This window comes from Balaenoptera borealis (genome assembly GCF_965194805.1).
Source record: "Balaenoptera borealis genome assembly, contig: HAP1_SCAFFOLD_960, whole genome shotgun sequence".
NCBI lineage: Eukaryota > Metazoa > Chordata > Mammalia > Artiodactyla > Balaenopteridae > Balaenoptera > Balaenoptera borealis.
This window is the reverse complement of record NW_028123247.1, coordinates 83145-110606: the sequence shown is the minus strand read 5'-3', so window position 1 is coordinate 110606 and position 27462 is coordinate 83145. Positions and strand designations below refer to the sequence as shown.

The 27462-nt window shown below is 42.2% G+C and overlaps 1 protein-coding gene and 1 pseudogene across 25 annotated transcripts in view; one reads left to right on the top strand and one right to left on the bottom strand.

Moving 5' to 3' along the window:
* The window catches only part of LOC309621758 (cyclin-Y-like protein 1), a 52521-nt gene extending 46591 nt beyond the window's left edge, over nucleotides 1-5930 (top strand). For 23 of the 24 annotated variants that reach the window (XM_082409090.1, XM_082409107.1, XM_082409089.1 and 20 more), the window contains one exon: nucleotides 1156-5930. In XM_082409090.1, coding sequence (XP_082265216.1) covers nucleotides 1156-1330 — 175 coding nt within the window. In that variant the 3' untranslated portion in view covers nucleotides 1331-5930. The remainder of the gene's footprint in view (nucleotides 1-1155) is intronic. The other variant, XM_082409101.1, reaches the window with a different exon arrangement.
* Nucleotides 5931-21183: 15253 nt separating this feature from the next.
* Nucleotides 21184-27091, bottom strand: LOC309621755 (thioredoxin, mitochondrial pseudogene; annotated as a pseudogene). The gene is made up of 2 exons: nucleotides 27080-27091; nucleotides 21184-26795 (listed from the first exon to the last, which is right to left on the bottom strand). The product of its transcript is annotated as a thioredoxin, mitochondrial pseudogene (transcript).
* Nucleotides 27092-27462: the final 371 nt, after the last annotated feature.

Below are 27462 nucleotides of genomic sequence, written 5' to 3'. Positions count from 1 at the left end.
TCTGCTCTCCATGCAGGAGAACATGGAGCATTTGTTGATTTATCCAATGGATAAAATATTAACACTTTAAAACCAAGAAACCAAATGTATTGTAAAATAAGCCACTTGCATGTTTGTTTGGGTATTTATCATTTTTATATAATCAACTCTCTAAAGTGATTGCTGTGAAAAGTGGTAAGATTTACTCTAATTTTATATTTATTTACTTAAACATTTGGCAAGCAAATGGCTGGATGTGGTCATAGAGCAGAAGCCTGCTCCCAGCACTCTACTTTCCCACTTCATTGAATTCGCCCTCTGTGGGCGTGTGCAGTCTGTCCTGGCAAGGGGCGGTAGGTCTGAACATTCTGGGCTGCTCTCCTAACACCGGGGGAAACAACTGCTCTATCAGAGGTCGTATCGTAAAGTGGGTTTAGTCTAGCTGAGACATAATCTTACTGCCTTCCTAAGCTTAAAAAGTGCATCCTGTCCTGTCATGGTGACAACTCACCCTAGTAAGGTTTTAAGGTGAACAGAAACTTGCATTATGCCCTTTGACACAGCCCCATGCACGGGGTGGGGGTGGGGGGATTCCCTTTCCCATCGAATGTAGCTTATTTATTTATTTACTTGAGATGAATCCTTGTTGCCTCAAGAGTTTTCCCCCCTCAGAGATAATAGCAGTGGCTCTCGATGGATCCATTTGTTGCCGTGGTGATGTGCCCACTCCTTTTGTTGGCTCGTCTCTACTTCAGTAAGCCCCTTCGTGTCATCAGCCCGGTGAAAATGTCTGCAAGTTCTTCAGAGCTAATAAACAGCATACATCATTCCTTTCATCTGATCACTATAGCGGGGCCTTGTGAGTGAGTGTGGAGCATGAATCGTACAGCTGCACTAATGGAACTCTGAAGAATGAGCCCCTGAGTCAGCAGCATGAGTGCATAAGAGGGCCATAACCTCTTCCCCCTTGTCCCAGACTCAAAGTGCTGGGACGCAGAAAGGACCACAAATAGCTGTACCTTGTTGGAACATTAGGGTATTAATCCAGCTGGGTAGCCATTATTTGTTTCAAAACAGTATTTAGAGCCATCCTAGTAGCTCAGAATGGTATTTTTGAAGATAGCCCAGTTGACTAAAATTGTCCTGTGTTGGTTTTGTCTTCTCCTCCTCCCCCAGGAATGAGATGGAAAGGCACTTCCTGGAGCTACTTCAGTTTAATATTGGTGTTCCTGTCAGTGTGTATGCCAAATACTACTTTGACCTTCGCTCCTTAGCACATGACAACAACCTGAATGTTCTATTCACTCCTCTTACCAAACAAAGAGCACAGAACTTACAGGTAAGGCTGTGAAATCACTAACTGGGGTTTTCTGTCAGCCACCGAAGCCACATCTGTAGCTAAATTATATTAAGCAGTGATTAGGAAAATGGAAAGCTGTTAACAGTTTGAAGAGCTTATTGACCCGTTGGCATCATATTTCCTGTGTCTTTTATGGTTTATACAGGGATCCCACATTATAAAGAAAAAAATTGTCTCTTCTGTAACCATAATTCAGAATACTTTAAATCATATTTAATCTGTTCTTAATGGTTTTCCATTTGAACCTCTACACTTACATATAACCATACATGAATAATTTCTTAAAATTGTATCCCTAATCATATGTACCTACATAATCTACTTACCACTCTTAACTGTCTTTTTTTTTTTTTTTATAATTGATGTTTTGGACTATTTCTACTGTCTTGATATTTTTAATAAATAAAGAAATGTATTTATTTATTTATGGCTGCATTGGGTCTTTGCTGCTGCACGCGGGCTTTCTCTAGCTGCGGCGGGCGGGGGCTGCTCTTCATTGCGGTGCGCAGGCTTCTCATTGCAGTGGCTGCCCTTGTTGCAGAGCACGGGCTCTAGAGCGCAGGGTCAGTAGTTGTGGCGCACGGGCTTAGTTGCTCCTCGGCATGTGGGATCTTCCCGGACCAGGGCTCAAACCCGTGTCCCCTGCATTGGCAGGCGGATTCTTAACCACTGCGCCACCAGGGAATTCCCTCTTAACTGTTTTTTACTCAGCTTGCAGTTCGTGTGTGTGTGTGTGTGTGTGTGTGTGTGTGTGTGTGTGTATGTGTATCACAGTTCAGTCCCCTGAGTTTATTAGACAAAGCATCCGTGGCTAACCTGAGAGACCTATACTTGGAAGGTATAATGTGGATTCAGATACTGGATGTAGAAAGTACATGAGTTTTTAATATAAATGGTAACGTACATGGAACAAAGTAATACTTATGGCTTATGATTTTTTGGTGGGTATACAGCAAAATTCACAACTGAAATGAACACATTTAAAATTGATACTTTCTGTGGTACCTTGGTGGTACTTTAGAATAAGATGTTTTTCTACCATAATTTATGTGCAAGTGAAATAGCACCTTTCAGCGCTTGTCATTAGACCTCTCCTACCTTCAGCACATACCTACCTGATTAAAATTTTCTTAGAGTATGTAATAACTAATGAAAACTGAATAGAAGTTGAATAGCTGAGTAAACACTGATTTTGCCCAAGTGTATGTCCATTACGTTTAAGGATCACGTGTGTAGGTAACAGATGATATTGCTATTAGGAGCCTATCATTAGGAACCCAATTTTTAAGTAACTCTAAGTTATTAGGGCAAGTTACCCCTTGCCCCAGCAATCTAATCATAGCCCTTAAAGGTTATTACCTTAGGGAATTGTCAGTTAGTGTAGATATCAGCTATCCAAAGTAGCAGTAACTATGAACTATCTAAACGAATGTAGATGTGTGGCTTATCAATGATGCTTTTTTTGTTTTTTTAAGGTCCGAACATTTTTTTTTCCCCCCTAATTATACCTATGTTCTACCTGATTGACTTTCCTAGGCCGTTTCCAGATTGTGTGACGACAAATACAAAGACGTGTGTAGAGCTGCTATGAGAAGGTCTTTCAGCGCTGATCATTTCATTGGTATTCGGCGCTCCAATACCATCCTCTCTTAAGGGAGAAGTGAGGGGTTGTAACATCATAAACCCCTCGAAACAAGGACTGGAGAAATGTCACCTCTCCTGCTCAGAAACCAGCAAAGTTAGTATTTTCACCTTAAAGAAAGACATTGAATTCAAGAGACTCATGGACAAGCAAAGATTATGCTCATAGGAAAGAACGGGACCTCGTCAATGTAACACGCTCGTCTGTCCTTTTTATTGTAAACAGAGTTACAAAAACCACTCCAAAGCTAAAAGCTCCCAATCCACGCACAGATATCTGCTCCCAATCCACTTACAGATACCTGATAGCTGTGAACTATGTGAGGTTTTTTAATTAATAGTTTAAATTTTTAGACTTTAAAGACACTAACTATATAACTTTTATGTTTTTCTTACCTCATTGTCCCATACTGCTGCATATTCCTTTAGAATCAGTGCAGTATTACCATCAAAAAATGGGACTCCAAAAAAAAAAAAAAAGAAAAATAAAACCAAAAAAACAAAAAAACAAAAAACAACAAAAAAAAAAAAAAAAAACAAAAAAACAAAAAAACAAAAAAAACAAAAAAAAAAGAAAAACCAAAACAAAAAAAAAAACAACAACAACAAAAAAACATGGGACTCCTAAAAACTCATAAAGCCAAACTTCGGAACAGACTGTTGTAGCATCGTTAGGTTTTGCAGGGTTCTTCCTCCCTACTATATCATTGAAGCTGCTAGTCATTATTGGCAATCAATTTAAACCAAAAAGCTGCTGAATAACACATGTCATCCAAATTCTTTGCAGGCAGTACTTATTAGCATATTAGCATGTTTGCGATCATAAACAGAGAAAGAAAAAAAAAAGAAAAAAAAACAAAAAAAAAAAAAAAAAAAAAGAAAAAAAAACAAAAAAAAAACATGGGACTCCTAACAACTCATAAAGCCAAACTTCGGAACAGACTGTTGCAGCATCGTTAGGTTTTGCAGGGTTCTTCCTCCCTACTATATCATTGAAGCTGCTAGTCATTATTGGCAATCAATTTAAACCAAAAAGCTGCTGAATAACACATGTCATCCAAATTCTTTGCAGGCAGTACTTATTAGCATATTAGCATGTTTGTGATCATAAACAGAGAAAGAAAAAAAAAACGATAAAAAAAATGGGACTCCTAACAACTCATAAAGCCAAACTTCGGAACAGACTGTCGTAGCATCGTTAGGTTTTGCAGGGTTCTTCCTCCCTACTATATCATTGAAGCTGCTAGTCATTATTGGCAATCAATTTAAACCAAAAAGCTGCTGAATAACACATGTCATCCAAATTCTTTGCAGGCAGTACTTATTAGCGTATTAGCATGTTTGCGATCATAAACAGAGAAAGTAGGTTATTTCCTTCTGTTGGGTCCGTGCTGCATTTCTTGTTAACTATAATGGTGCTTCTGATTTTGTGATGATTTTCCTCTTTGTTATATACTTGTATTAAAGGATATTTTCATAATTCCAGCCAACATGGTGGTCCAGTAATTAACAAGCCGGTGATGAAATAGAAGGTGTCCGAAAAGTCTTACAACAATTTTAAGCTTTAATATAGTGTGCTTAGATACTCCAGAACACTGTCGCAGAAGTATAAATGCTAGACTGGCAAAACATCACTTGAAACTTTAATCGAATTTCTTCTAAACTCATTTACTTTTGTACATTTTAAACATTAAGCTTTTATTTTTTTATTTTTTATTTTTTTAAATTAATTAATTTATTTAATGGCGTGTTGGGTCGTTTCTGTGTGAGGGCTTTCTCTAGTTGTGGCAAGCGGGGGCCACTCTTCATCGCGGTGCGCGGGCCTCTCACTGTCGCAGGCTCTCTTGTTGGGGACACAGGTTCGAGCCCTGGCTTGGGAAGGCCCGTGAGCCACAATTACTGAGCCTGCGCGTCTGGAGCCTGTGCTCCGCAACAAGAGAGGCCGCGATAATGAGAGGCCCGCACACCGCGATGAAGAGTGGCCCCCACTTGCCACAACTAGAGAAAGCCCTCGCACAGAAACGAAGACCCAACACAGCCATAAATAAATAAATACATAAATTTTAAAAAATAAAAAGTAAAACAATAAACGCTTAACGTTTAAAATTTACAAAACTAAATGAGTTTAGAAGAAATTCGATTAAACTTTCAAATGATGTTTTGTAAGTTTGTGGCATTTATACTTCTACAAGTATCAAAGCTTAAAATTGCACTAAGACTTGAGGGGATACCTCCCCTCCTCTTTTTAAAATAGTCCTTTGCAAGGCTGGGCTGCTTACCTGCTTGATCACTTAAGTTTCTTTTTTCTAGATTTGGTAAAGGAATTATGAACAACAGTGTTAATTCACATGTAATAAATTGAAAGGAACTGGACCCTAATAGTAGGGACAGGAGAGCAAGTGATACGAAACAGCTTTTCTATCCTGTGTGTTAACCTGGCTGTAGGTGTCTCACTTCAAGTTCTATTTAAGAGGAAGCATATAAACCTTAGGAACCCTTACCTCAGGCTTTAAAAGGCAGGGAGGTCCAGTAATCAGTCTTTTTGGAGATTGGTAACGATGTCACCTAAACTTGAAATATTAAAAAAAAAAAAAAAAAAAAGTGTTCTCAACTATGTGAAATCTTTCTCCTCCTACCTTCTCAAATGTAATCCTAGGAATTTTGCCTGTAAACAAAGCATTTCTGGGCCAGAAGTACTTTCTCTCTTTATAGCAAGGCTTCACATTATACTGAGTGCTGCAGGTTCCATCATTTTTAAGGGACAGAGACATAAATGATAAATTATGGTATATAAAATACTACAATCTACCACCTCAAAAAATATTGTTTATGGAGTTTGGAGCTTGGAAATTCAAGTACTGATTGCAGTTTTATTTTGAAAAGAATGCTACAACTTATGTGGTTTTTCTTCCTCATGTTTATATTAAAAGAAAAGCTAATAAACTCTGTTTTAATTAAAATATATGGCTACTGTGTTTGTAACACTTCTCACTATTCACATAACATTACAACTCTGCCTAACTCAAATGTTTTCAGTCAGCTCTGATAGTCGGGCCTTAAAGCATTTTCAAACTAACCATTCATAAGTTGTTTTGCCTTTAGTTAAGATGTAGACATTTATTTCTTCAGCTTACGCTCTTTTCAACCTGAAGATAATCTAGTACACTTAAAATCACTGGCTACAGTGCTCAGTGGCATAATGCATTAGATGGCATTTTTGAATTGTTTGTTATGGTGCCAAGATGGAAATGCACATTGAAAGATAAAAGTAGGTAAATACACAGAGAAAGGAATTACAGGAATACTGTAGAATCAGAACTTGTTGTTTGAGGGTTTCAAGCAATTGAACAGGAAAGAAAATGGAAGAACAGGAAGCAGTAGAATTGTGGTTGCTGTTAAGAGGGTGACTTTTAAACAAGCCACGTAATTTGACTTTAACATGCTATTTCACTTAACATTCAGTTGGAAATATACCAGATCTCTAAAGTTTCTTTTAGACCCTAGCCACTGCACTTGAGCAATATTCCATCAGTCCTGATAGTATTGCCGTAGTATTTCATCCACCTTAGTTACCTTCCTGAGGTCACATCTTTAACTTTGTTCTTGTTAAGTTGCTGATGAGGAGAAATGATCTGATTTAGTACAGAAGGGAAAAAAAATCTATCACAAGTCACTGTTTATATCAATAGTTTGCACCGCGTAGTAATATGCCAGTTACTAAGCAGAAATGCTGACATATCTCGAGTGGTCGAAGGTTTAAAAAAAAAAAATTGGGGGTAGGAACACTGGGCATGACTGTAGCTTCAAGAACAAGTTGGTAGAATAAGGGGAATCGCTAAAAATTGCTTTTCCCCTTCAGCTTTAATTCTAGAGGCAATACAGCCATTTTAATAAATGGGAAATTGAGGCAACTTAAGGTAAAAATTTAAACATCACAAAGTAGGTTCTCCAACAAATATGGGGCATGGAAACTAGTTATTAAGAGGGTGGCAACTATGGCATTTTTTTCCAGATTTTTATACCGAGGAAGGGTTGGTTCCCTAAAGTAGTAAGACTATAAAAGGATATCTGACTACCTGAACTCAAATTTTACTTTTTCGCTTTTTAAAAAAAATGATTTTTCTCTATTGGAATACTGACATCTGTGCAATTTTAACTCTGGTATACCGTGAACTGAACTTTATTCTTTACAAGGAAAAGACAAAAGTTTGAAATGTATGTTTGAACCAAATTAAATTGCCATTTTTGTATGTTAAATTCATGTGGTTGACCCTAAGACAACTTCTTAGGGCCCAGTGTTTCTGGTTAAGAGAAATGTTTTCCACCCTGTATCAGATTCCATCATGACCCTATTCTTTCACATTTACTCCTAATGTACCCTGTATGCCCATTATTGAAATTCAACAGCACTAAATCCTAGTTTTACAACAGGTCAAATTTCATTTCTTAGTTTTCCCATTCTAGAAAATATACCATTCCTTGATTTTTGAAAAATGCTGAAGCCAGTATTTACTGGAAAACAATTCACTCTGTATTCAAGTTATGCAATGTTTTTGGAAATGTTTACCTATAGCGTGTAGGTTAGCTAAAATCTTTCATCACCCAAGACTTCTCTCTAACCACATGTAAAATGACTACGACTGTTCCCTCACCCAGAAGCCGCATTCTTGAGTATAGAGCTATTTGGTAAAGCACTTGACAGCTGGTAGGGGCTCTCCCAGGGGTAAGTGCTAATTTCTATGCAGAATCTGTAGATTACACCCAGCATCTATCAAGTTAAGGATTAGATCACCTAAAATCTTAACTGTTAGCCACTCACCAGCCTGGCCAGCCTGACACCGTGCCAGCAAGAATACAAAAGATCTAGGAGCCCTTCAGAGACACCTGGTCCCTTGTACACAGGTGCAATCTGTTTGGCTTCTGAGGCAATTTCCACTAGTCCATTTTAAATGGGTTTGGCAGATGAGATAACATGTACTTCATGTGAAAGAAATGTTATGAATACCGGTTTATGGTTTAGGATCTCTAACATGCAGAAAGAACCAGGAAAGTGAAGTAGTATAGAAATTAAGAGAAATCCAGAGTCAAATGAAGAGGTTAATGTTCTTTAAAAAAAAAAAAAAAAAAGGAACAGGTTAGGTGATTACTTAACTGCTGTGAGGGCAGCTAAATAATTTGAATGTGATTAGAGAAAGTCAGTGACAGCCTCAGGACCTAAGGTCCTCAAGAATATGTCGATCTCTACTTCAAGACCTCAAATTACTCTGCTAGCTTTTTCTTACAACATCTATTCCTTCATCTTACCGTTCTCAATTCTACTGACCTTTACTTCTAGCTCCCCAGATGGTGGCCCTTTATCTCCTCACTGTGGGAACCGACTCTTCCAAACGCAGGGCATCAGTGTTTTGTCCACCTCCCACTGCCCTCTCTCAACAAGGTCATCTCAGCTTCACCCTTTGACTCTCTGCTCGTGTCCAATGTGGCAGTGCTTGATGTTGGTTACTACTATGAGCCATTTCTAAAACACTATCACCAGGTTCCAGGAAATACAGGATTTATATGGCTCACGGGCTAACTGGCCCCTTGTAATCCCCTTTAATCAACTACTTGAGCCCTCCTGTGTTCCCACAAAGTAGGTGTTCCCAATTTGCTGCACTCACTCCCCTGATCTGCCCACAACCCTAGATGTATCTCCTCAGGCTAGGCAGCAACCCCACCTTCCAAACTCCAAAACTCATTTCATCTGGCGTTAGGAATAGATGCCTCACTTCTTAAGGTAACCCCTCTCATCTAAGGGAGAGGATTCCATCCCAACTCTTCAAATCAAATTTCTATATCCAACACCCCCACCACCAGGATGGTGGTGAGGATGGGGCAATTTGACCTTCCTCAGCCCTTGACATGTCCTAGTGTTTCTCAAGATGTGGTCTCCAGACCACCTGCCTCTCATGGGCTGAAAGTCCCTGTAAGAAATGAAGCTTCTCTAAATGCAATGTGGAATCCTAGAACAGATAAAGAACATCAGTGGAAAATCTGGTGAAATCCAAATGAAGTCTGGAGTTAACAGTAGTGCGTTAATGTTGACTTCTTAGTTTAACAAATGTGCTATGATAATATGTTAGTATTAGGGCAAAATGGATATATCTTTGCAACTTTTCTGTAAACCTAAAATAATTCTAAAAGTTTACTAAAACAGAACAAAAAGACCTAATTCTTGGATCCCAAATTAATCTCAATTCCTGGAGCTGAAGCCTGGGAATCTACATTTCTAATAGGAACCCCAAATGATTCTTATGCAGACACAAATTTGAAAACTAGTCTTTCAATTCCCTTTCCATTCCATGCCTGAATGGCTGCTTCCTCCTTGTTTTACTTACCTTAACCTGATTGAATCTTTTAGATCCTCTCAACCCTAAAATATAAGTACTATCATTATCCCCCTTTCACAGATGAGAAAGTACTCAGATGCAGGACACAAGTGAAGTACTAAGAGCTTAAGTAATTTGTTCAGGATCAACAGCCCATGAATGATGGAGCTGGGAGTTGAATCCCTAATCAGTCTAGCTCCCAAATCTATGCACAGAACCATTCTACTTCCTCTCATTCTGTTGCACGTAAGAGCTCTGTAACTAAATCACTAAAAGAAGCATTATTACCTATTTCTCCAACTTCCTAAGTCCAACAGTGCCCCCCTTTTCCACTGGGGGGAATGAACAATGAGAAAGCATTGGGAAGATGTGCCAACTAGAGACCTGTACGGGTAAGGCACAGTGGCTCTTGCACCAGGATCCAGCTCAACTGCTGTATTTTCTCTTCTCCCAAATGCCCTAACATGTACCAATCTAATAATGCTCATAGTACTCACTTTGATGCTAAATTAATTATCTCAGGTTTACTAAGCATCTGTCCAGATTGTCAGGGAAGTGCCAACTCTAAATCAATTTACAGTTGGCCCTCCGTATCCACAGGTTCTGCATCAGTGGATTCAACCAACCATGGACTGAAAATATTTAGGGAAAAAAATTTCAGAAAGTTACAGAAAGCAAAACTTGAATTTGCTGCACACCACCAACCATTTGCATTATATTTACAACTACTTACTTAGGATTTGTACTTGGTGTTATAAGTAATCTAGACATGACTTAAAGTATAAAGGAGGGTGCGGGGGAAGATGGGAGGATTGTGCGTAGGTTATATGTAAATACTGCACCGTTTTATATAAGGGACTTGAGCATCCATGGATTTTGGTATGGGGTGGCACGGGGGGGAGGGAGACGACTGGAACCAATTACCCACAAATACAGAGGGAGAACCATATATCCTCTTATCTTATCTGGGTTCCCTGACTTGTATTTAGACCTTAATACAAAGTTGTGGATCTAACTGCTGAATGATGAAGTTTTGGGAGTTTCTGACTGCAAACCAGACACACACAACAACAGCAGCACTTCTAGCCAAATTGCTTCAGTACAGAGTATAGATGGAGGGTTGATAAAATAGAACACAATCTCAGGTAATGTCTCTGTTCTTATGTGTATTTTCCTTCATTTCTTCAAGTGAATCATGAAACAATCACAGGATCAGCAGGAGAAACCTAGGAAGTATATTCAGGTAAAACATGTTTTCATTAGTTCTCCTTCTGGTGATTGGAATTTCTTTGATTTTATTATCAATAAAAACGTTGCCACTTATATTCAAAGTACATCCGAGAAATCGGATCATGAAGTTAGAATGCACATACCTCCTTCAGATACTCTTAGAAAACAGTGTCTCTCCATGAAAGCATGAGAAAAATACTTGTACAGCATCTTATTTGCTTTACCATTGCTTTAATGCACTTTAAAATTTATCTACAGTAATTGGGAACAAAGAAACAAAAATAGACATTTCTTTGTTTTTCATAAATAACTACTCTCCAGAGTTGATAAAAATCTCAAAGCATTATTTTAACTTCCCACAAATATAATACATACAATTTTTTTTTTCTGAAATAATAAGGTCAGCAAATTAAGTATCTTGACACTAATATAACCACATACAACTGCTATTCTACTGACTTCCAGGAACAAAACAAAAACAGAAAACTTCTTATCAAGGTGCTCTGGGTTTCCTTTTGCTAGTGTTAGGGATCTGGAATTATAATCACCTGCCAGTAATAATTTTATAGATTCTAGTTGATTGTCTACAAAGAAAGTATCGCTGGCTCTGCTTTGAGAGTTCTGGGTTTGACGTGACACTGACAATACCGCGTGGGACAGGCACTACACACACGTGGAAGTCAGAAAAAGCGCTGAACGCCCTGGACTCGCACTACTGACGCAGGATGTGCCTCGCTCGGCTCAGTAATAAAGTCACCTGCACCAGACCCGAATCAACAGTCACTAAATCTCTCGTATAGATAATAGATATTATTTAGATACACACCCACAACACATACACACTATACATACAGTTTGGAACAACATGAAGTAATATTGTCTTCAAATGATGTACCACAGACTGAAATAAATCCTGTAACTGTCATCAAGCTGCTAGAAGCTTTTGAGAGTTCTGAGCCAGGTTACTTAGTTACTTTCATCCTGCCTACCCTTCATTCACCCTGCTTTAATGTCTTGGTAGCTTTTTCTTTCAAAACCACCCTCCTCAACCCAGGCGTATTTCTTTCCCAGGATCACTTGATCGGACTTTGGAGGCAAGAAAGGGCATGCAGGGGGAGCAGGAAATCCTCAGCCACTGTACCTCACACCTGCCTAGATTTGTGATGTTCTCTGTCCTGTTGGCCACATTCGGTGTTAGAAAGCAGTTATTCAAAGCTTTGTCCCTCCTACCCCCCTTGGTCTTTCTGTAGAGCACAAAAGTGAAAGAAGCCTCTTTAGCAGGGGTAGCAGTTCATTAAAATATACAACTACATTTCCTAGCTCTGGGGTTCCCATTCTGTACTTGAGACTGCAGGTCACGGATGCTGTTATTAAGGTGCGGTGTGGGATCCATGAGGTTTTCTCCTGGCAGCCGGTGTCAGGATTAGTGCAGCCCTAGCCCAGGAGGAAACGGCCTAATGAATACCAACTTGGAAACAGTGGTGTCAGCACGTTACTTAAGCTTGTACATTGCTCACAATTACACACAACACACACACAGGCTTATCACTGGAAATGACTACGAGAAAACAAGACAAAGGTTTGCAAGGATAAACCAATAAGGCACCAAGAATACTTATTTTCAGCCAATTTAGACAACTTCAAAGTGTGAGGTTAATAATAGAAATTAAAATGACTTCCTAAGTCTTATCAACTGATTTACTGAGAGGTCACATATTAGTTCCTTCTAAATCTTTACCCCCTAATCTGTGATGGGAGACGTTGCTTACAATTGAACCATGAAAGGGACAGCCCAAAAGCTGTACATGTGAAACTAAACTGGGCCTTAAATCCTCACTAAAATCACAGAGCTGGCTGTGAAGAAGCTGCTAAACCACCCCACAACCTTCCATTTTATAATTGTTTTCATGAGTGTGGATTGTTTGCCTAATAAAAATAAAAATCAGAAGAAAACAGCATATGAGATGGAAATAGGGGGCGACCATAAATAGATGGGCTTCTCTGCCCTGGGTAGCGGGAGGGGTGGCTGAGGTAAGACTTGAGGGAAGCAGGTGGGCTTCATCTTTGAGGGAAGGGAGGGGGAGAGCAGCGGTGAGAACAGAGGCTGAAAACAGAGGCAGCTCTGAGAGTTGGCCTGGACCTAGACCTCCAAATGCATTACCTGTATTGCCTCTCCTTGGCTTAGTATCCTTTGTCTTAACTGTCTTTTTTTTTTTTTTTTAAAGTAAATTGGTTGTTCTTTTTAGGTTTGGTATGTTGCCAAAATGAAAAATAGTTGTTTTAACAGGAAGAATTAAATCACTTCAACCACATCATCCCACGACTTTTAGATACATTCTGCATCATCTTTACACTCCTCCACAAACAAAAAAAAAAAGGAAGAGGACAAACCCAAATTAGGCACAATGACCTAAGGCAGCAGAATAATCTATGTACTTTCTGGGAAGACATGTTAACTGAGGGAAGAGGTCAAGGTGATCAGAAAAGTTCCTCATTTGAAAAACAAGAGAGGAACTGGCCCTCAGGCAGGGGATCTATTTCAAGGTTCTAAGAAGCTTCTGAACAAGTAGAGGAATTAGATGTGCAAAAAGTTCTGGAGCTCTGTGTACAAGGTTTTGTCGAATATACTGAAATTTTGATTCAGAGGATGAGTGTGTAAGAGCAGTGCATTTTTATAAACGTGAATAGCTTCTGAAAGTCCATGAAAACTATAACACCAGGCTTCTTTCCACCAGCAAAGTGCTTAAATACACTATGGAAACTATACACTTGTTTACTTAATATCCATAATGTAAAAACTGACCTGGGCTTAAATCTGACTTTTCCAACTTTGGTATAAATGAAGCGCAAATCCCTACACTTGCTGTTTTTCTAGGGAGACATCCTCAAATTTTAATTGTTTTTGCCATTTTAGCTTCTTAAATTTAGTCCCCACTCAGTCCTGGTCACTGGTATTCTGCTGGCCAATGCACTGTCACCCCCTTCCCCAGTAATGGCCTCACACTCTTCTTGAATGAATGGTTAAATAGATTAGGAAAGCAAACGGAATTTTTAACAGTAAAGTATGTATGCGTGGTGTGTGTACGTGTGTATTCATCAATACATAGGCTTTCATATATAAATGAGGGAATGGTTCAACAGATTAGAAAAGCAAACAGAATTCTCTAACAGTAAAGTGTGTGCTCATCACTATATAGGCTTTCTCAGAAGAGGAGGAAGAGAAAAATATATTGAGGTGGGGGGGGGAACAGCTTTCCTTTTGCTACACTGATCCATGTTTTAAAAGCTTATGCAAGGGTGTTATGGGTCTCATTTGTTTTCAGAGGCCGCAGAGAGCAGTGTCTCGATGCTTTTGGAATATCTGGCTGTAATCTAGTCCAAAGTCCAGGGACACTTATTTTCCCCCATCGCTGCCAGTGTTTGTTCACAGGACTGCATGGTGCGCGCCCGCCGCCGCGTCCCGCCCGCCGCTCTTCTCCTCCCCTGCAGGGGGATCCGCGCTCCAGCGGACTCCTGGGGGCGGTGGCGGTTCTCCCGGGACGCGCCGGGCTCCGCTCCTCCCCTGCGCTCTAGCACCCTTTGGCCCACCTCCGGCGGGTATTGAACTGCGCGCGGCGGCGGCGGCGGCGGCAGCCGCGCTGGCCGCAGTGGAGTCACGGCCTCGGACTGACTGGCCTCTCCCGCCCAGCCTGGGTCACCTGCTTCTAATGCCTGCCGGGAGGCTCCGCCCCGGCCCCGCCCCTTCGCGCTGGGGCTCGGTTGGTGGGCCGCCCCGCCACGCTCTCCGCGCGTCCCCGCCCACTGCCCCGCGGGCTCAGCCTCTCCCCAGGCGCCCTCCGGCCCCGCCTGGAGCTGGCAGCCGAGGAGCGTGGGCCAATCGCCGGCCGGGAAGCTATGGGGGGGCGGGGCGAATGCTAATCACGCCTTCTTGAGACCCGGAGCGGGAAACCCTAGCTAGAAGTCCCTCCTGAGTTCTCTGCTGGCGTCCACTGGTGCGGGGCTCACTTTCCCGTAATGTTCTAGCTTATGAACCCTAGCTTCCAGGGCACCTACCAGCTCTCCTATCTGCAGCTAAGCATCCTTAGAGTCCAGCGCTTGTTTAAAAGAACTGCTCAAAGAATCATTCTTAACCGTGGCACCTGTCTCCTCTCTGCGCTGCCCTCACCAGGTGAGCTCAAATTGAGAGAAGTACAAATGCTTACTGAGCCCCTACTGTGTGTCAGACGGCGCGTTAATCATTCTCATCTTAATACAGGATGTCTCAGATCCTTACAACAATTCTTATAGGTGAAGAAACAGAGTTTAGAAGCATACCAAGGGAACCGAGCTAATGATAGTTCCCCCCAAGAAAGCCACAACCTAGATAATCTTGTTCAGCGCGGTATTCCGACCGCCTAGCACAGAGTAGGCTCTCAAATGGCAAACCCGGGATTCGAACCGAGATAGTTGGGACGCGACAGCCACAGTTTTTACCACCTCCTCCCCCCTCCCCCCATATGCGACCGGTTATCTCCCAGGCTTTAACCTTTACTTTTGCATTTCGTAACAAAATCTTACTGTTGCGACAAGAAAGTGATTTTCTTTCTGTCTTTGGAAGACTCCAGACATGTTAGTCCTTTATCAGTTTATCGGGTTAAAAATCCAGGCAGTTCGAAGTCGCCCGCAGAGAAAAGCAACACTGGCTCCGGGCTCTGTGATGGGCAGGGGCCGGCCCCCCCACCCCCACCGCCGGGGGCTACCCGCTGCTTAGCTGCGCACCCGCGCGCCGCCGGGGATCCGGAGCGCACGGAGCTGCGGGAGCCCGCGCGAAGACCTGCTGGGCGCCTCGACCACTGGGACGCACTGTGGCGCTCTCCAGATGGGTTATTACTCTGCAAGTTTTAAATGTCCTAAAAATGCCTCTTTTCTACATGTTCTAATTAGGTTGGAAGACTGAGGTGTTTAACATTCTTGAAATTCATTCACATGCTTACAAAGAGGGTTTGAATTGTTTCCCGCTCCCCCCACCCCTTCCTTCTACTGGAAGAAGGCGGGAAAAAGGCAGGAGGGCCTGAGTTCTTGAGGGACTCAGGACTGCACTTTAGGGCTGAGTCGTTCTTGTGTCCTGGATCCCACTTCCACAGACTGGGAGACAAAATTGCAGAATAGCCCTCTTCCTCCTGCTTATCAACAAGACTTTGTGAGAAATAATGAGGAATACGTGTATTAATCCCAGCCTCAAAGTTAAAAGAAATAAATATAAATCTCTTCACAAACATTAAAACCGTTAATAAATATGTTTAAAATGTACTTTACCTCTTTCATTCCCTGGGATTCTACAGGTGCTTATATTGTTTTGGTGTTTTTGGAACTACTTGGCACTCAGTGTCGGCAAACATCCCAGGGTTGAAAGTAGTGGGAGTTGGAAAGCTATGGAATAGCAATCAAAAAGAAAGGGAAACCCTCAGTGGAAAGTATGCACAGATTGTGAACATGCCAAGAGAGGCTGCCTCATTCTGTGGCCTGTATGCAACATGTGTATTATTGGGGATGGACAAGTGTTGGCTAATAATAAAAATTATTTGAAGTTGGAGAATGTTAATCACTCATGCTGGAATTTAACCAGAATACATGTGTTATTTCACTTGGTTCTGACTCAAAGGATGTTATCTCCTAGTCTGTAAACCTCTCCCTTCTTAATCAACAGGGAGATGTTATTTTTGCTTGGAGATCTCTAATAATAGTAGTAATAATAGCGGGAAAACTTGGCCAAAAGAAACGTATTTTGCATTGTATAGCTTTTTGTATCATTTGAATTTTTGCTTTTCTGCATATAGTATTTCACTTTAAAGGCAGTTTAAAATATGCTGTTTAACATGTATTAGGCAGGGTGCTACATAATTCATTTCAGTTAGCTCATTTGATCCTCACAACAATCAGATGGGACTGGCATCATAATGGCTTCCTTGAAGTTACATATTTAGTCCATGGAAAGGACAGAAATCACAATTTTCTTCTGAGTCATAGTTATTGTTTAACAAACTGGAAAACACTGAATTATTTTTAAAGATGCAATTTTTAAGCAACCAGAACATTGCCAGGCATTCTTAGCTATTAATTCACTCATCTATCCTTCCATCTAGCCATCCATCCATCCATCCATCCATCCATCCATCCATCCATCCAAAAACACCAAATTTCTGACTTGAAGACACTACTGTTATATTAAACGTGTTGCTACAAAGTGGAATTCATGAGGTTCAACTTAAATTACTGTCCAAGGTGTACTTATTAATTGATGAAAATACGGAGGATCGTGCCAAACATTCCATCTAGTAAGACTGTGACATTTTGAAAGTTTTGAAGTATTGGTTTTGGATTTTGTAATCAGAGAATAGTTATTGCATTTCTAATCTTACTATACTTGTATTGATTATACATATTGAGACACTTGAGAGTTCAATGCTCTAGGAATGACTGGACAGGTAGCCTCTGTATACTCTTCAGTATCTTGATAATCAAGCCTGGAACAGTGTGCTGCCCATAGATGCCTTTGGTAAATATTTGTGAAATAAATGGGTGAATAAATGGCAACTGAGATTAACTTTTTAAACTTTAGCAAGTGGCATTGAATCCTTGGATAAAGCTTACCTTATGAGCTATATATATCTCTGAGGTTGACCCTACCCTGTTAAATGCAGCATGAGTCCAAACCTTGGCTCTTCCTTTACTAGCTGCCACTTTGGACAAGTCACACAACAGCTCCAGGTCCTCTTTCCTCATCTGTAAAGTGGAGTTACCCCTCATAGAGTTGTAGTGAGGGGTAAATGAATTTATATGGTGAAGAGCTTAAAACCATGTCTAGCACCTCGAAACTCTATGTAAGTCTGTTATTAGTTTCTACTGGGTTCATGCTATTTTTCTGTTTTCTCACTCTATTTTCTTTTGTGTATCACTTTAATAATGGGAAAAAAGTTACATTTTTTAGATGTACAGGCATACCTCAGAGATATTGTGGGTTTGCTTCCAGACCACTGCAATAAAGGAAATATCACAATAAAGTGAGTCACATGGATTTTTTGGTTTTCCAGTAATGTCTATAAAACTTATGTTTACACTATTCTTCAGTCTATTAAGTGTGCAAGAGCATTCTGTCTTTAAAAAAAGTACATATTTTAATTTAAAAATACTTTATTTCTAAAAAATGCTAACCATCATCTGACAACTCAGGGTTGTCACAAACCTTCAATTTGTGAAAAAGCAAAGTCTGCAAAGCGCAATCAAATGAGCTATGCCTGTACTTTATGTCTGAGCACACTCCCAGCTGTCACCAGCTATCTCTAGCATTTAGATATTAGCTAGATTTTATGCCAAAGCAGGGATCATTTCACTTGCCCTGGATCAAAGTGCGTACACCTGACATCAGCAACCAGCCCGCAAGTGTGCGAGTGTGCACAGGGCTGGCACAGGACAGACACCCACAAGCCAACTTGAAATCCCTCACAGGTATTTCCAGGCTAGCTTTTTCCATGTCCTAGAGCATTTCTGATAACTCCTCTTCTCATCAGATCAGACACCTCTAGATGAGAAACCCAGACACTAATCAGAGGATTAACATGATGAGTCATTTATCCAGGTTCATAATAAGAATGCCTTGTTCACATTATAAGTGGAATCATTCAACTGTAATCTTTAGTCCTCTCCCCTCCTCCACTGTGGTGGCGATTATAGAAAAGTAAGAGCTTCTTTCTTCTTTCCCAGAGGCGATGGAAGCGCTAATCTTTCCCACTCTCAGCCATGGCTCTCAGCTGCACATTACAATCACCTGGGGAGCCTTAAGATCTACTGATGCTTGGGCCCTACTGAATCAGAATCTCTGGTTGACGGACCCAGACATTGTTTCTTGGTTTCGTTTTATTTGTTTATTTTTGTTGCCGTTTTGTTTTTAGCTCTCCAGGTGATCCTGATTTTCAGCTAGGGTCGAGAGCCACTGACATAGATGGTTTTGTTATTTCCTCAGCACAGCCCCAAACTTGGGCCTAGCTGGATCTTCTGCAGAAAAGGGTTAATCACATCATGATGTAAAATGGAACACCTCGGGAGAAAGTATAGAGAAGTACGTTCTAGTCTAACTGCATGTGAGTCTGTTTGGGCTGAAGGAAAGTATATGTATATGAAGTAAAAAATATGTAACAGAATTGTGGTACAGGGATGGCACAGTCAACAACAATGGTGGCCGTAACAGTAACTGATGGGTATTGGGCATTTCCCATGTGCGTGCACTGTGCTAAGCATTTTACATATATAATCTCTTTTACCCCCAAGAATCCTGTGAGGTTGATATTATCAACCCCATTTTATAGATTAAGAATCTGAGGTTCAGAAAGTAACTTGCTACACAACGGCACACACCTTCCAACTTGGGTTTTCCTCGCTCCAAAGACTATGCTGCCATTCATGGCAGGCCTCGTTGTAGGCCCAGCAGTAGAGGGTCCTGAAAACCACCAGATGGTAACTCTTGAGATAAGCAACTTCCCTTGTTCCTTATCATCCTTTTCCTGGGGACCAGGTCAAATTTTCAATTCTGGTGTGGCCTCTTGTGTGGGGGACTAAAGTACGGAAAAGCTGAGGGCTCTGGATTCATCTAGAATCCAGTGTAAGTCTAGAGCCACTTGTTCTTTGGGCTTTGCAGACCAGGCATGAGGTGGGGCACCCTTTAGACTAGATTTCAGGACCTGTCTGGTATCTTGGCAGAGGGAGCTTCAGTTCGGTAAATATTGATTGCTGCACATGCTGTGAGCCAAACACTGGTGCCAGGGGTGCAAAGATGAAGAGGCATGGGCTTACCAGGCAGGACGTGGTGGGAGCACAGAGGAAGCACCTGGCCCAACCTGGTGGCTCAGGGAAGACCCAGGCTGTGCCTGGAAGGCTGAATATGAATTAGGTGATCTATGAGTCAGGGTTTAGTACAGGAAGAAACCACTCTAGGTGTTTCAAACAGAGAAATATTTAATACTGAGAACCAAACAGAGGCTTACAAAATTGATGAGCTGGAGGGGCAGAAGTCAGGGGGGTACCCCTGGGCTATTGAGTTCACGGGCCTACCACAGTAGCTATGTTCCAGAAGTTGGGATGGTGCTGCAGCAAGGGCTCTTCACACCCATGAAACTGGTGACTAGACACTGAAACAGGACATTGAGTCCAACAGCATTAAATGCCTCTTAACATTATTGCTCAAACCTTGCTGGCCAACAGCAACAGCAACAGAATGATGCCTTCTCCTTGCATCTGCCTCCAAATCTTACACAAGTGCACCTGATTGACTGAACTTATTTCAGATCAAGACCCTAGCTGCAAGGGAGTCTGAAAAAAGTAGCTTGGCAGTTCGCCATCTCTTCAAGCAAATTACTAGAAGGATAGAATGGACGCTGGAGAGGCAATCACTAGTATCCACTATAGGTAAGGAAACTGAGAAGGACTTCCTAGACAGAGGAATCAGCACAAGTAACGGGCACAAGGCCATGAAAGAGCACGATTCAAGTGGTGAACAGCTGGGCATGGCTATGCTATCAGAAGCATCTGAATCAAGGTTTTTACCTGAAAGTGCACTCACGTCTAATCAACATATTTTTGATTAATTAGATTCGTATGTACACTGTACACATGACACTCTTTCCTGTTGATACAGCGCTTGATTTATTCAACTGACTACTAGCGCAGAGGAGAAAGGAAAGGAGCAAAAAGCATGAAAAAGAATAAATAAAATTGTTAGGTAATAGTCATCCACAAAGAAAACAGAACATTAACCTTCCCCAAGCCTAATGTTGCAAACACTGTTGATTATGTGCCGAGGAGTCATCTCCCCTTTTTCCTTCCTAACAAAACCCCCGTTATTTGTTTTGTTCTGTTTTGTTGGGGAATCCACCCTTTTCTGCATAGCCCTGTGCTTCAGGAGAGGCAGGAGCTTCAGGTCAAGCCCCAAGGAGTAACACGTGATTAGTCTAACCGCTCGTGTTTCTCCCCTTCTTCTTATCAGCGTTTAGGTTACCTACATGCATGGGACACAGTCCTAGCCAATAAGGCGTGGTGTGGGGGCCAGTGTGAGCTAAGTCTGTCAGGGGCTTACGGGAAAGATCTTACTCCAAAGGAGAAGTAGTCCTCTCCCCTGCTGGGTATTGTTTTGTCTGCCTGTGATGCCTACCACTGTGGGCACCATCTTGCAACCACAAAGGAGCTAAGTGGACCCAGTGAAGAAGGATGGCATTGAGGCTGCCTGAACTGTTGGCCTCCAGACTTGTTGTTATGTGATACGATACGCTGCTTATTTTTTAATACATTTGAGTCCCTCTTTTCTTTCACTTGCAACCAAGAACATTGTAACTACTACATGCAGTCTGTACACTTAGGATGAGATCTGCCCACTTAAACTTGGCTAATGAAGTCTCTGGAGGAGATTTACGGAGAAAAATTTATTCCCTTTTTTTTCCACCAGAAAAATTGCTGTTTATCCTTCAAGAGCATTCAAGACCCACTCAAATGTCATTTCTGTCAAGCTGAGTGCTTTGTTATTGCCTGTACTCCCACAGCCCTCCCACTACTTCTCTATTACAGCACTTTACTCATATACTCTTTCAGCAAATATTTATTGAGTGCCTATTTTGGGCTTGGTAGTGTTTTAGGCACAGGGGTTACAGTAGGAAACTAAATGCATGGAGATTCCAATCTAGTAGAAGACAGACAATGAATGTAAAAATTTTAATGTGATGACTCTTATCAAAGGGAAAAAAAAAGAATTCTTGTAAAAGAGGGGGAAATAACTACCTTGAAATTTATTTTATTGTACTGTGATTCTCTGTTCATATGTCAGTTTTTTCCACTAGATTGTGTGTTCTTGTAACCTCACATCACCCACCACTTCCCTGGGGGATTGCATTTTCCAAAGATGGCTGCGAAAACCTCTCCCATCCCACAGGTTTTTCTGCAATGTGATCTTGCCATTCCCCATAGGGGAGGGATGTAGGAGGTCCTAAGTCTCCTCCTCTTGAATCTCAGGGGGCTTGTGACGGTTTTGACCCATGGACTGTGTTGGAAGTGATGCTCTAAAACTTCCATGGATAGGTCATAAAAGGCCGTGTAGTTTCTACCTGGGTCTCTTGGGACACTTGTTTTTTGGAAGTGCTTTTTCTTGGGACACTCCCTCTTGACACCTACATATAGACGCTCCACTTGACAGTCCCAGCTGAGTGAGCCTTCAAGTCATCCCAGGTTAGGTAAAGAAGCTTCCAGATGATTCCAGCCCCCAACCTCAAGTCATTCCTAGTTGTTCAAGTCTTCCCAACTGAGGCCCCAGATGTCATGAATCAGAGACAAGCCATCCCTGCTGTGCCCTCTCCAAATTCCTGACCCACCGTATCCATGCGCATAATAAAATGCCTGTTGGTTCACACCACTACTTTGGAGTGGTTTGTTACACAGCAGCAATGACTGGAACCCCCCAGATCTGCCATTCTGTGAAATTTTAATCCAGTCGACAACTTGTTTTCTTTTCACCTGACCCAGTTGGTGATCAGCTTACGCACTGAAGCTTGAGAACTTTCATCCATCTTACTTTCATCCCATTGAGTGTCGCTGTTGATGATATGCATGTGAAATGTCTAATCTTTTAAAACACAAATCTTCACCATTGATCTTAATATCCTGCTGCAGTGAGTTCCCCAGTTCAATTGTGTGTAGTGGGAAAAAAGTGCCTCCTTCTATCCATTTTAAACATGCTTCCTTTTCATCTCATCTTGTCCTCTTGCTCTTCCCCAAGTAAAGTGATTTCCATTTTGTGGGTACCTAGACACAGAGAACTGAGTTGAGACAATAATCTTTCTTTGGTTACCCAGAAGGCCTCGGGCGTGCTGCGACGGGGAGCAGTGGATTTTAGCTGGTGACTTAAAGGTGGTGGCACACGGTATTCTAATTAGTCACAAGTTTAGTTCCAAGCTTTCAAAAAATAGTCTAGATTCTGCAAGACACAGTAGGTGTCCTCTTGTGGTGCTGGGAAGTAGAGCACAGTAGAAAGGGAAGAGCATTGGCCAGTACATAGGCAATCCGGATTCAAGTCTCATCTTGTGAGCCAGCTGTGTGCCCTTGGGCATAACACTTAGCCTCTCTGGACCTCATTCTCCTCAACTGTAGAGTGAAGAGATTCAACCAGAGGGTTCTGGAGCACCCTTTTGCCTCTAACTTTGTATGAATTCTATGTATTTGCCAGTCATTTTGAAACATCTACTACATAAATCCACGGGAAGAAAAAGTTTGTATTCTAAACAGTTTGCCATTTTAGCTTCAAAGTGGAGTTGGAGAGAACCACCACTCCCCCCTAAAAAATTTTCTAGTTTTTAGAAAACTAATGTTATCATTTTCCAAAAACACAATCCAAATTAGGCTTCAATTACCAAAAATATATCCTGCTGTGACTGTTAAGTGACAGGTCTTGCAACCTGAGTCCTTTTAGTTTGGGGGTGCACCCCAGGACTCCCATCAGCCTTGCTTTCATGAGCCTATCAATTCTCACGGTGCCATTGCTCGATGTTTGCATGGGGACAACTCCATTCTAAGTGATGAGAGTGAATGGATGGGGTGAACTGCTGCTGCATATGGCCACCTTGGGGAGGAGAAAGAATATTGTCCCAGTGAGCAGTGCAGTAGGAACTATTCAAGTGAATCTCTAGAAATCTGAAATCTCTTCCCAATTCTTTCTCTCCCTACAGAAGAAAAAAGGCAGTTACCACGTGGGACTTGGGGAAAGCATTCAGTCTCACTCAACCTGGACTCATTTCACTAATTTTCTGGTCTGCTTAATATTTCTTCAACAGTTGTGATTCTTAGAACGTCGTGGGCTCTAACCCACTTCTTAAGCTCTGCATCCTGTTTTGTCTTACTGAATTTTCTCTTTCCAATCCCAGGTGGGTGGGGGAAATGCTTCTCATCTCTGATTTTAAAATTCATTACAGAATCTCCAGTATTGAAGTGCTACCATGCATTGAGAGGACAGATTGCTTTCACTGTTGGCTTAACAAACTCTATCAACAGCAACAAGTAGCATGACGAGGTTCTACTCAACAGAAACTTACTTGTAAGGTTAAGAAAACCCCTGCGGTCCTTAGACAAAACTTCAGGTAACAAGTAGGAGAATAACAGCAGTAAAAGTAATAAAAAATATATCTAGTGTTTAGAAGAGCTTTTTGAAAATATTCTAAAGAAGAACCCTCCCACACTTTCCTTAATAAGATATCTCATATGTGATCACACATATCCACTTCCTTATCATCAGTATCATATGCGAGGATGTTTTGACGTTTTTGTTAAGGCTTTCAAGGAAGGCTTGAAAACAACACAGCAGCATCTATAATGCATAATACTGTCAGTTGTATCAATGGGAAAACTGAAGATCATGTAGGATGAATCACTTGGTTATTATCTGCTTGTTTAAGTTATTTGGGTAAAACAAGTCAGAAGTGTCGCTTGTTTCTTAGAGCGGTGCTGCCCCTGCGAGGCTGCCTTCATGTGCTCAGTGACTCCTTGATTGTAGCTAAAAGGGGGACCCAGGGTTCCACACACCACATTCTGTTCCCCCTTCTGTCATTCCTGCTCACACTCTAGTGGGGGGATGAGTTTGAAGGCTTGTTGTCTTCAAAACCCTTCTGTCTATGTGGGCTATGCTGCATCATTGCTTGTTGCCCAAAGGCGCTCTGCAAAGATAACTTACTGCCTAAGAAAGTGGTATATACAGAACTGGTCAAGCCATGGGTTGCACTTTTTACAAAATTAATAAACAATTTTTTAAAGCAGTTTTAGGTTTACAGAAAATTGAGCAGATAGGGCTTCCCTGGTGGTGCAGTGGTTAACAATCCTCCTGCCAATGCAGGGGACACGGGTTTGATCCCTGGTCTGGGAAGATCCCACATGCTACAGAGCAACTAAGCCCATGTGCCACAACTACTGAGCTTGCGCTCTAGAGCCCGTGAGCCACAACTACTGAGCCCGCATGCCACAACTACTGAAGCCTGTGCGCCTAGAGCCTGTGCTCCACAACAAGAGAAGCCACCACAATGAGAAGCCTGTGCACCATAACAAAGAGTGGCCCCGCTCACCACAACTAGAGAAAGCCCGCGTGCAGCAACGAAGACCCAACACAGCCAAAAATAAAGAAATAAAGAAATAAAGTAAAATAAAATTAAAAAAAAGAAAATTGAGCAGATAGTACAGAGAGTTTCCATATATCCTCTCCTTTTCCCACTCACAGTTTCTCCTTAGTGCGGTTCTTAGTTCTCTCTTAGTTCTCTTGCCTTAGTGCAGTTATAATTTATTACAATTGATGAACCAATATTCATATAGCATTACTAACTAAAGTCCATAGTTTGCATTAGGATTCGCTCTTTGTGTTGTACAGTTCCGTAGGTTTTGACAAATAATGTCATGTATCCATCAATACGGTATCCTACAGAATAGTTTCACTGCCTTCAATATCTCCTGTGTTTCACCTAATCATCACTTCCTCACCCCGCCTTGACCCTTGACCCCTGACTATCACATCTTTTTACTTTCTTTCCCAGAATGTCATATAGTTGGAGTCATTCAGTATGCAGCCTTTTCAGATTGGCTTCTTTTATTTAGCAATATGCACTTAAGGTTCCTTCGTGTCTTTTCATGGCTTGATAACTCATTTCTTTTTTTTTTTTAATATCCTCTTTTTTTTAGAAGAAATTACAAATAACAAAACATTAGCAAAATGAGTAGAAAGTACAGCGACTTCTCATATACTCCCCCTGCCCTCACACATGCACAGCCTTCCCCATCATCAACATCCCACACCAGAGTGGTACATTTGTTACAATAAATGGACCTACATTGACACATCATTATCACCAACGACCGTGGATTGTATTACGGTCCGCTGTTGGTACTGTATTCTATGGGTTGTTTTTTTTGGTAATTAATTAATTAATTAATTTATGGCTGTGTTGGGTCTTCGTTTCTGTGCGAGGGCTTTCTCTAGTTGTGGCAAGCGGGGGCCACTCTTCATCGCGGTGCGCGGGCCTCTCACTATCGCGGCCTCTCTTGTTGCGGAGCACAGGCTCCAGACGCGCAGGCTCAGTAATTGTGGCTCACGGGCCCAGTTGCTCCGCGGCATGTGGGATCTTCCCAGACCAGGGCTCAAACCCGTGTCCCCTGCATTGGCAGGCAGATTCTCAACCACTGCGCCACCAGGGAAGCCCTGGGTTTCTTTTTTGCTTCTTCTGTTTGTTTTTTTTTTTTTTTTTTTTTTTTTTTTTTTTTTTTTTACAAAACAGCAGCAGGAAAGAAAAATGCAGGAGGCAGATGAGCCAGGCACCGGGGTTCAGATCAGAAGGGAGCAGGGAGACCAAGCTGTTACTGCAGGCTGGCCCCGGGACTCTGTCCCAGCATCCTGGGAGCACGGCAACAAGCCCTAGAAGGAGCAGAGAGTGGGTGAGGAGATGGCTGTCCCAGCTCGGTGGCGGCACCGCTCCTTGGGCGGCCACCCTGGCGGTCAACCAGGTTGGGAGCACTTGAGGCTCCTGTGTTTGGAGGCCTGGTCTCCAAAGCACGGACCCACAGGGGCCAGGCAGAGGGAGGAGGTAGGAAGGGCCGGCACAGAAGGGCTATGAGTTCCATCTGGGTCCCCTGGGACCACGGGGCCCAGGTGGGCAGGGGCAGTCAGGACGCTTCCCTGCTTGTCAGACAATCAGCTTCTTCAGGAAGGCCTCCAGCTGGTCCTCATCCTTGATGCCCACAAACTTGTCCACCACATCCCCATTCTTGATGGCCAGCACGGTGGGCACAGCTGATACCTCATACTCTATGGCGAGGTCTGTGTGGTCATCAATATCCGCCTTGGCCATCACCACCTTTCCATGCTGCTTGGCCACCACCTTCTCTAACCTTGGCCCCAGGATCTTGCAGGGACCACATCACTGTGCATGGAAATCCACAACCACTGGTGTCTCACTGTTGACAACTCAGTCTTGAAAGTCTGGTCCATCCTGGATGTTAAAGGTCATTGTACAGACTCTGGTGGTGTATATTGACTGAGCTTGGCTGGGTGTTACTGTCAGGTTATTAGGACTGCGCTGTGGGGTCTGCAGGGCCCTGGAGGCAAGGGGCGCCCACTGACTCTGAGAGGGCTTCCTGCAGATTATGGAGGCCAGGAACCTCCCCAGGAGAAGTCGCTAAGCCATCTCCCTGCAGCGAGAGCAGAGGGGTGCACAGCGCGGCCCTCCCCACCGGTCAAGGGCACTTCTGTTCCCTATTCATTTCTTTACTCACTGCCTGCCATCCAGCTTGCACACATCCCCAGTCACCCAGTTGCCGCAGCCAATGGTATTTGTAGCTTTCCTGCCCCATGGACAACACTGGACAATTGCGAATGGAGCATCTACTGGCCAGGTACTGTGCTAGGTGCTCTGCTCCAGAAATGAGAAGCAGATGTGATCCCTACCCTCATGGGACTCACGTGATCAGTCATTCCTAATTAATACTCAGGTCCCTTGATTGCCACTGCTCCCTTTGGCAGGTTTACTTAAATGCCACTTAAATCTCCCTATTTTTGAAGACCTCTTCTTTCCTTCCCTTCCTTCTCTTCCTTCCTTCTTGCTTTCCTTCTTCCCCTCCTTCCTTCCTTCTTTCCTTCCTTCCTTTCTTCCTTTCCTTATTATACATGTCTTCTCAAGGCAACCACTTCTATACCTACAGCTTCAATTACTTTGTGTATACTCTAATGACAACACAATTTTAAATGTTGTTTTCATTTACCAGTTTTTTTTTTTTTGGTTTATTCCTAGGTATTTTATTCTTTTTGTTGCAATGGTAAATGGGAGTGTTTCCATAATTTCTCTT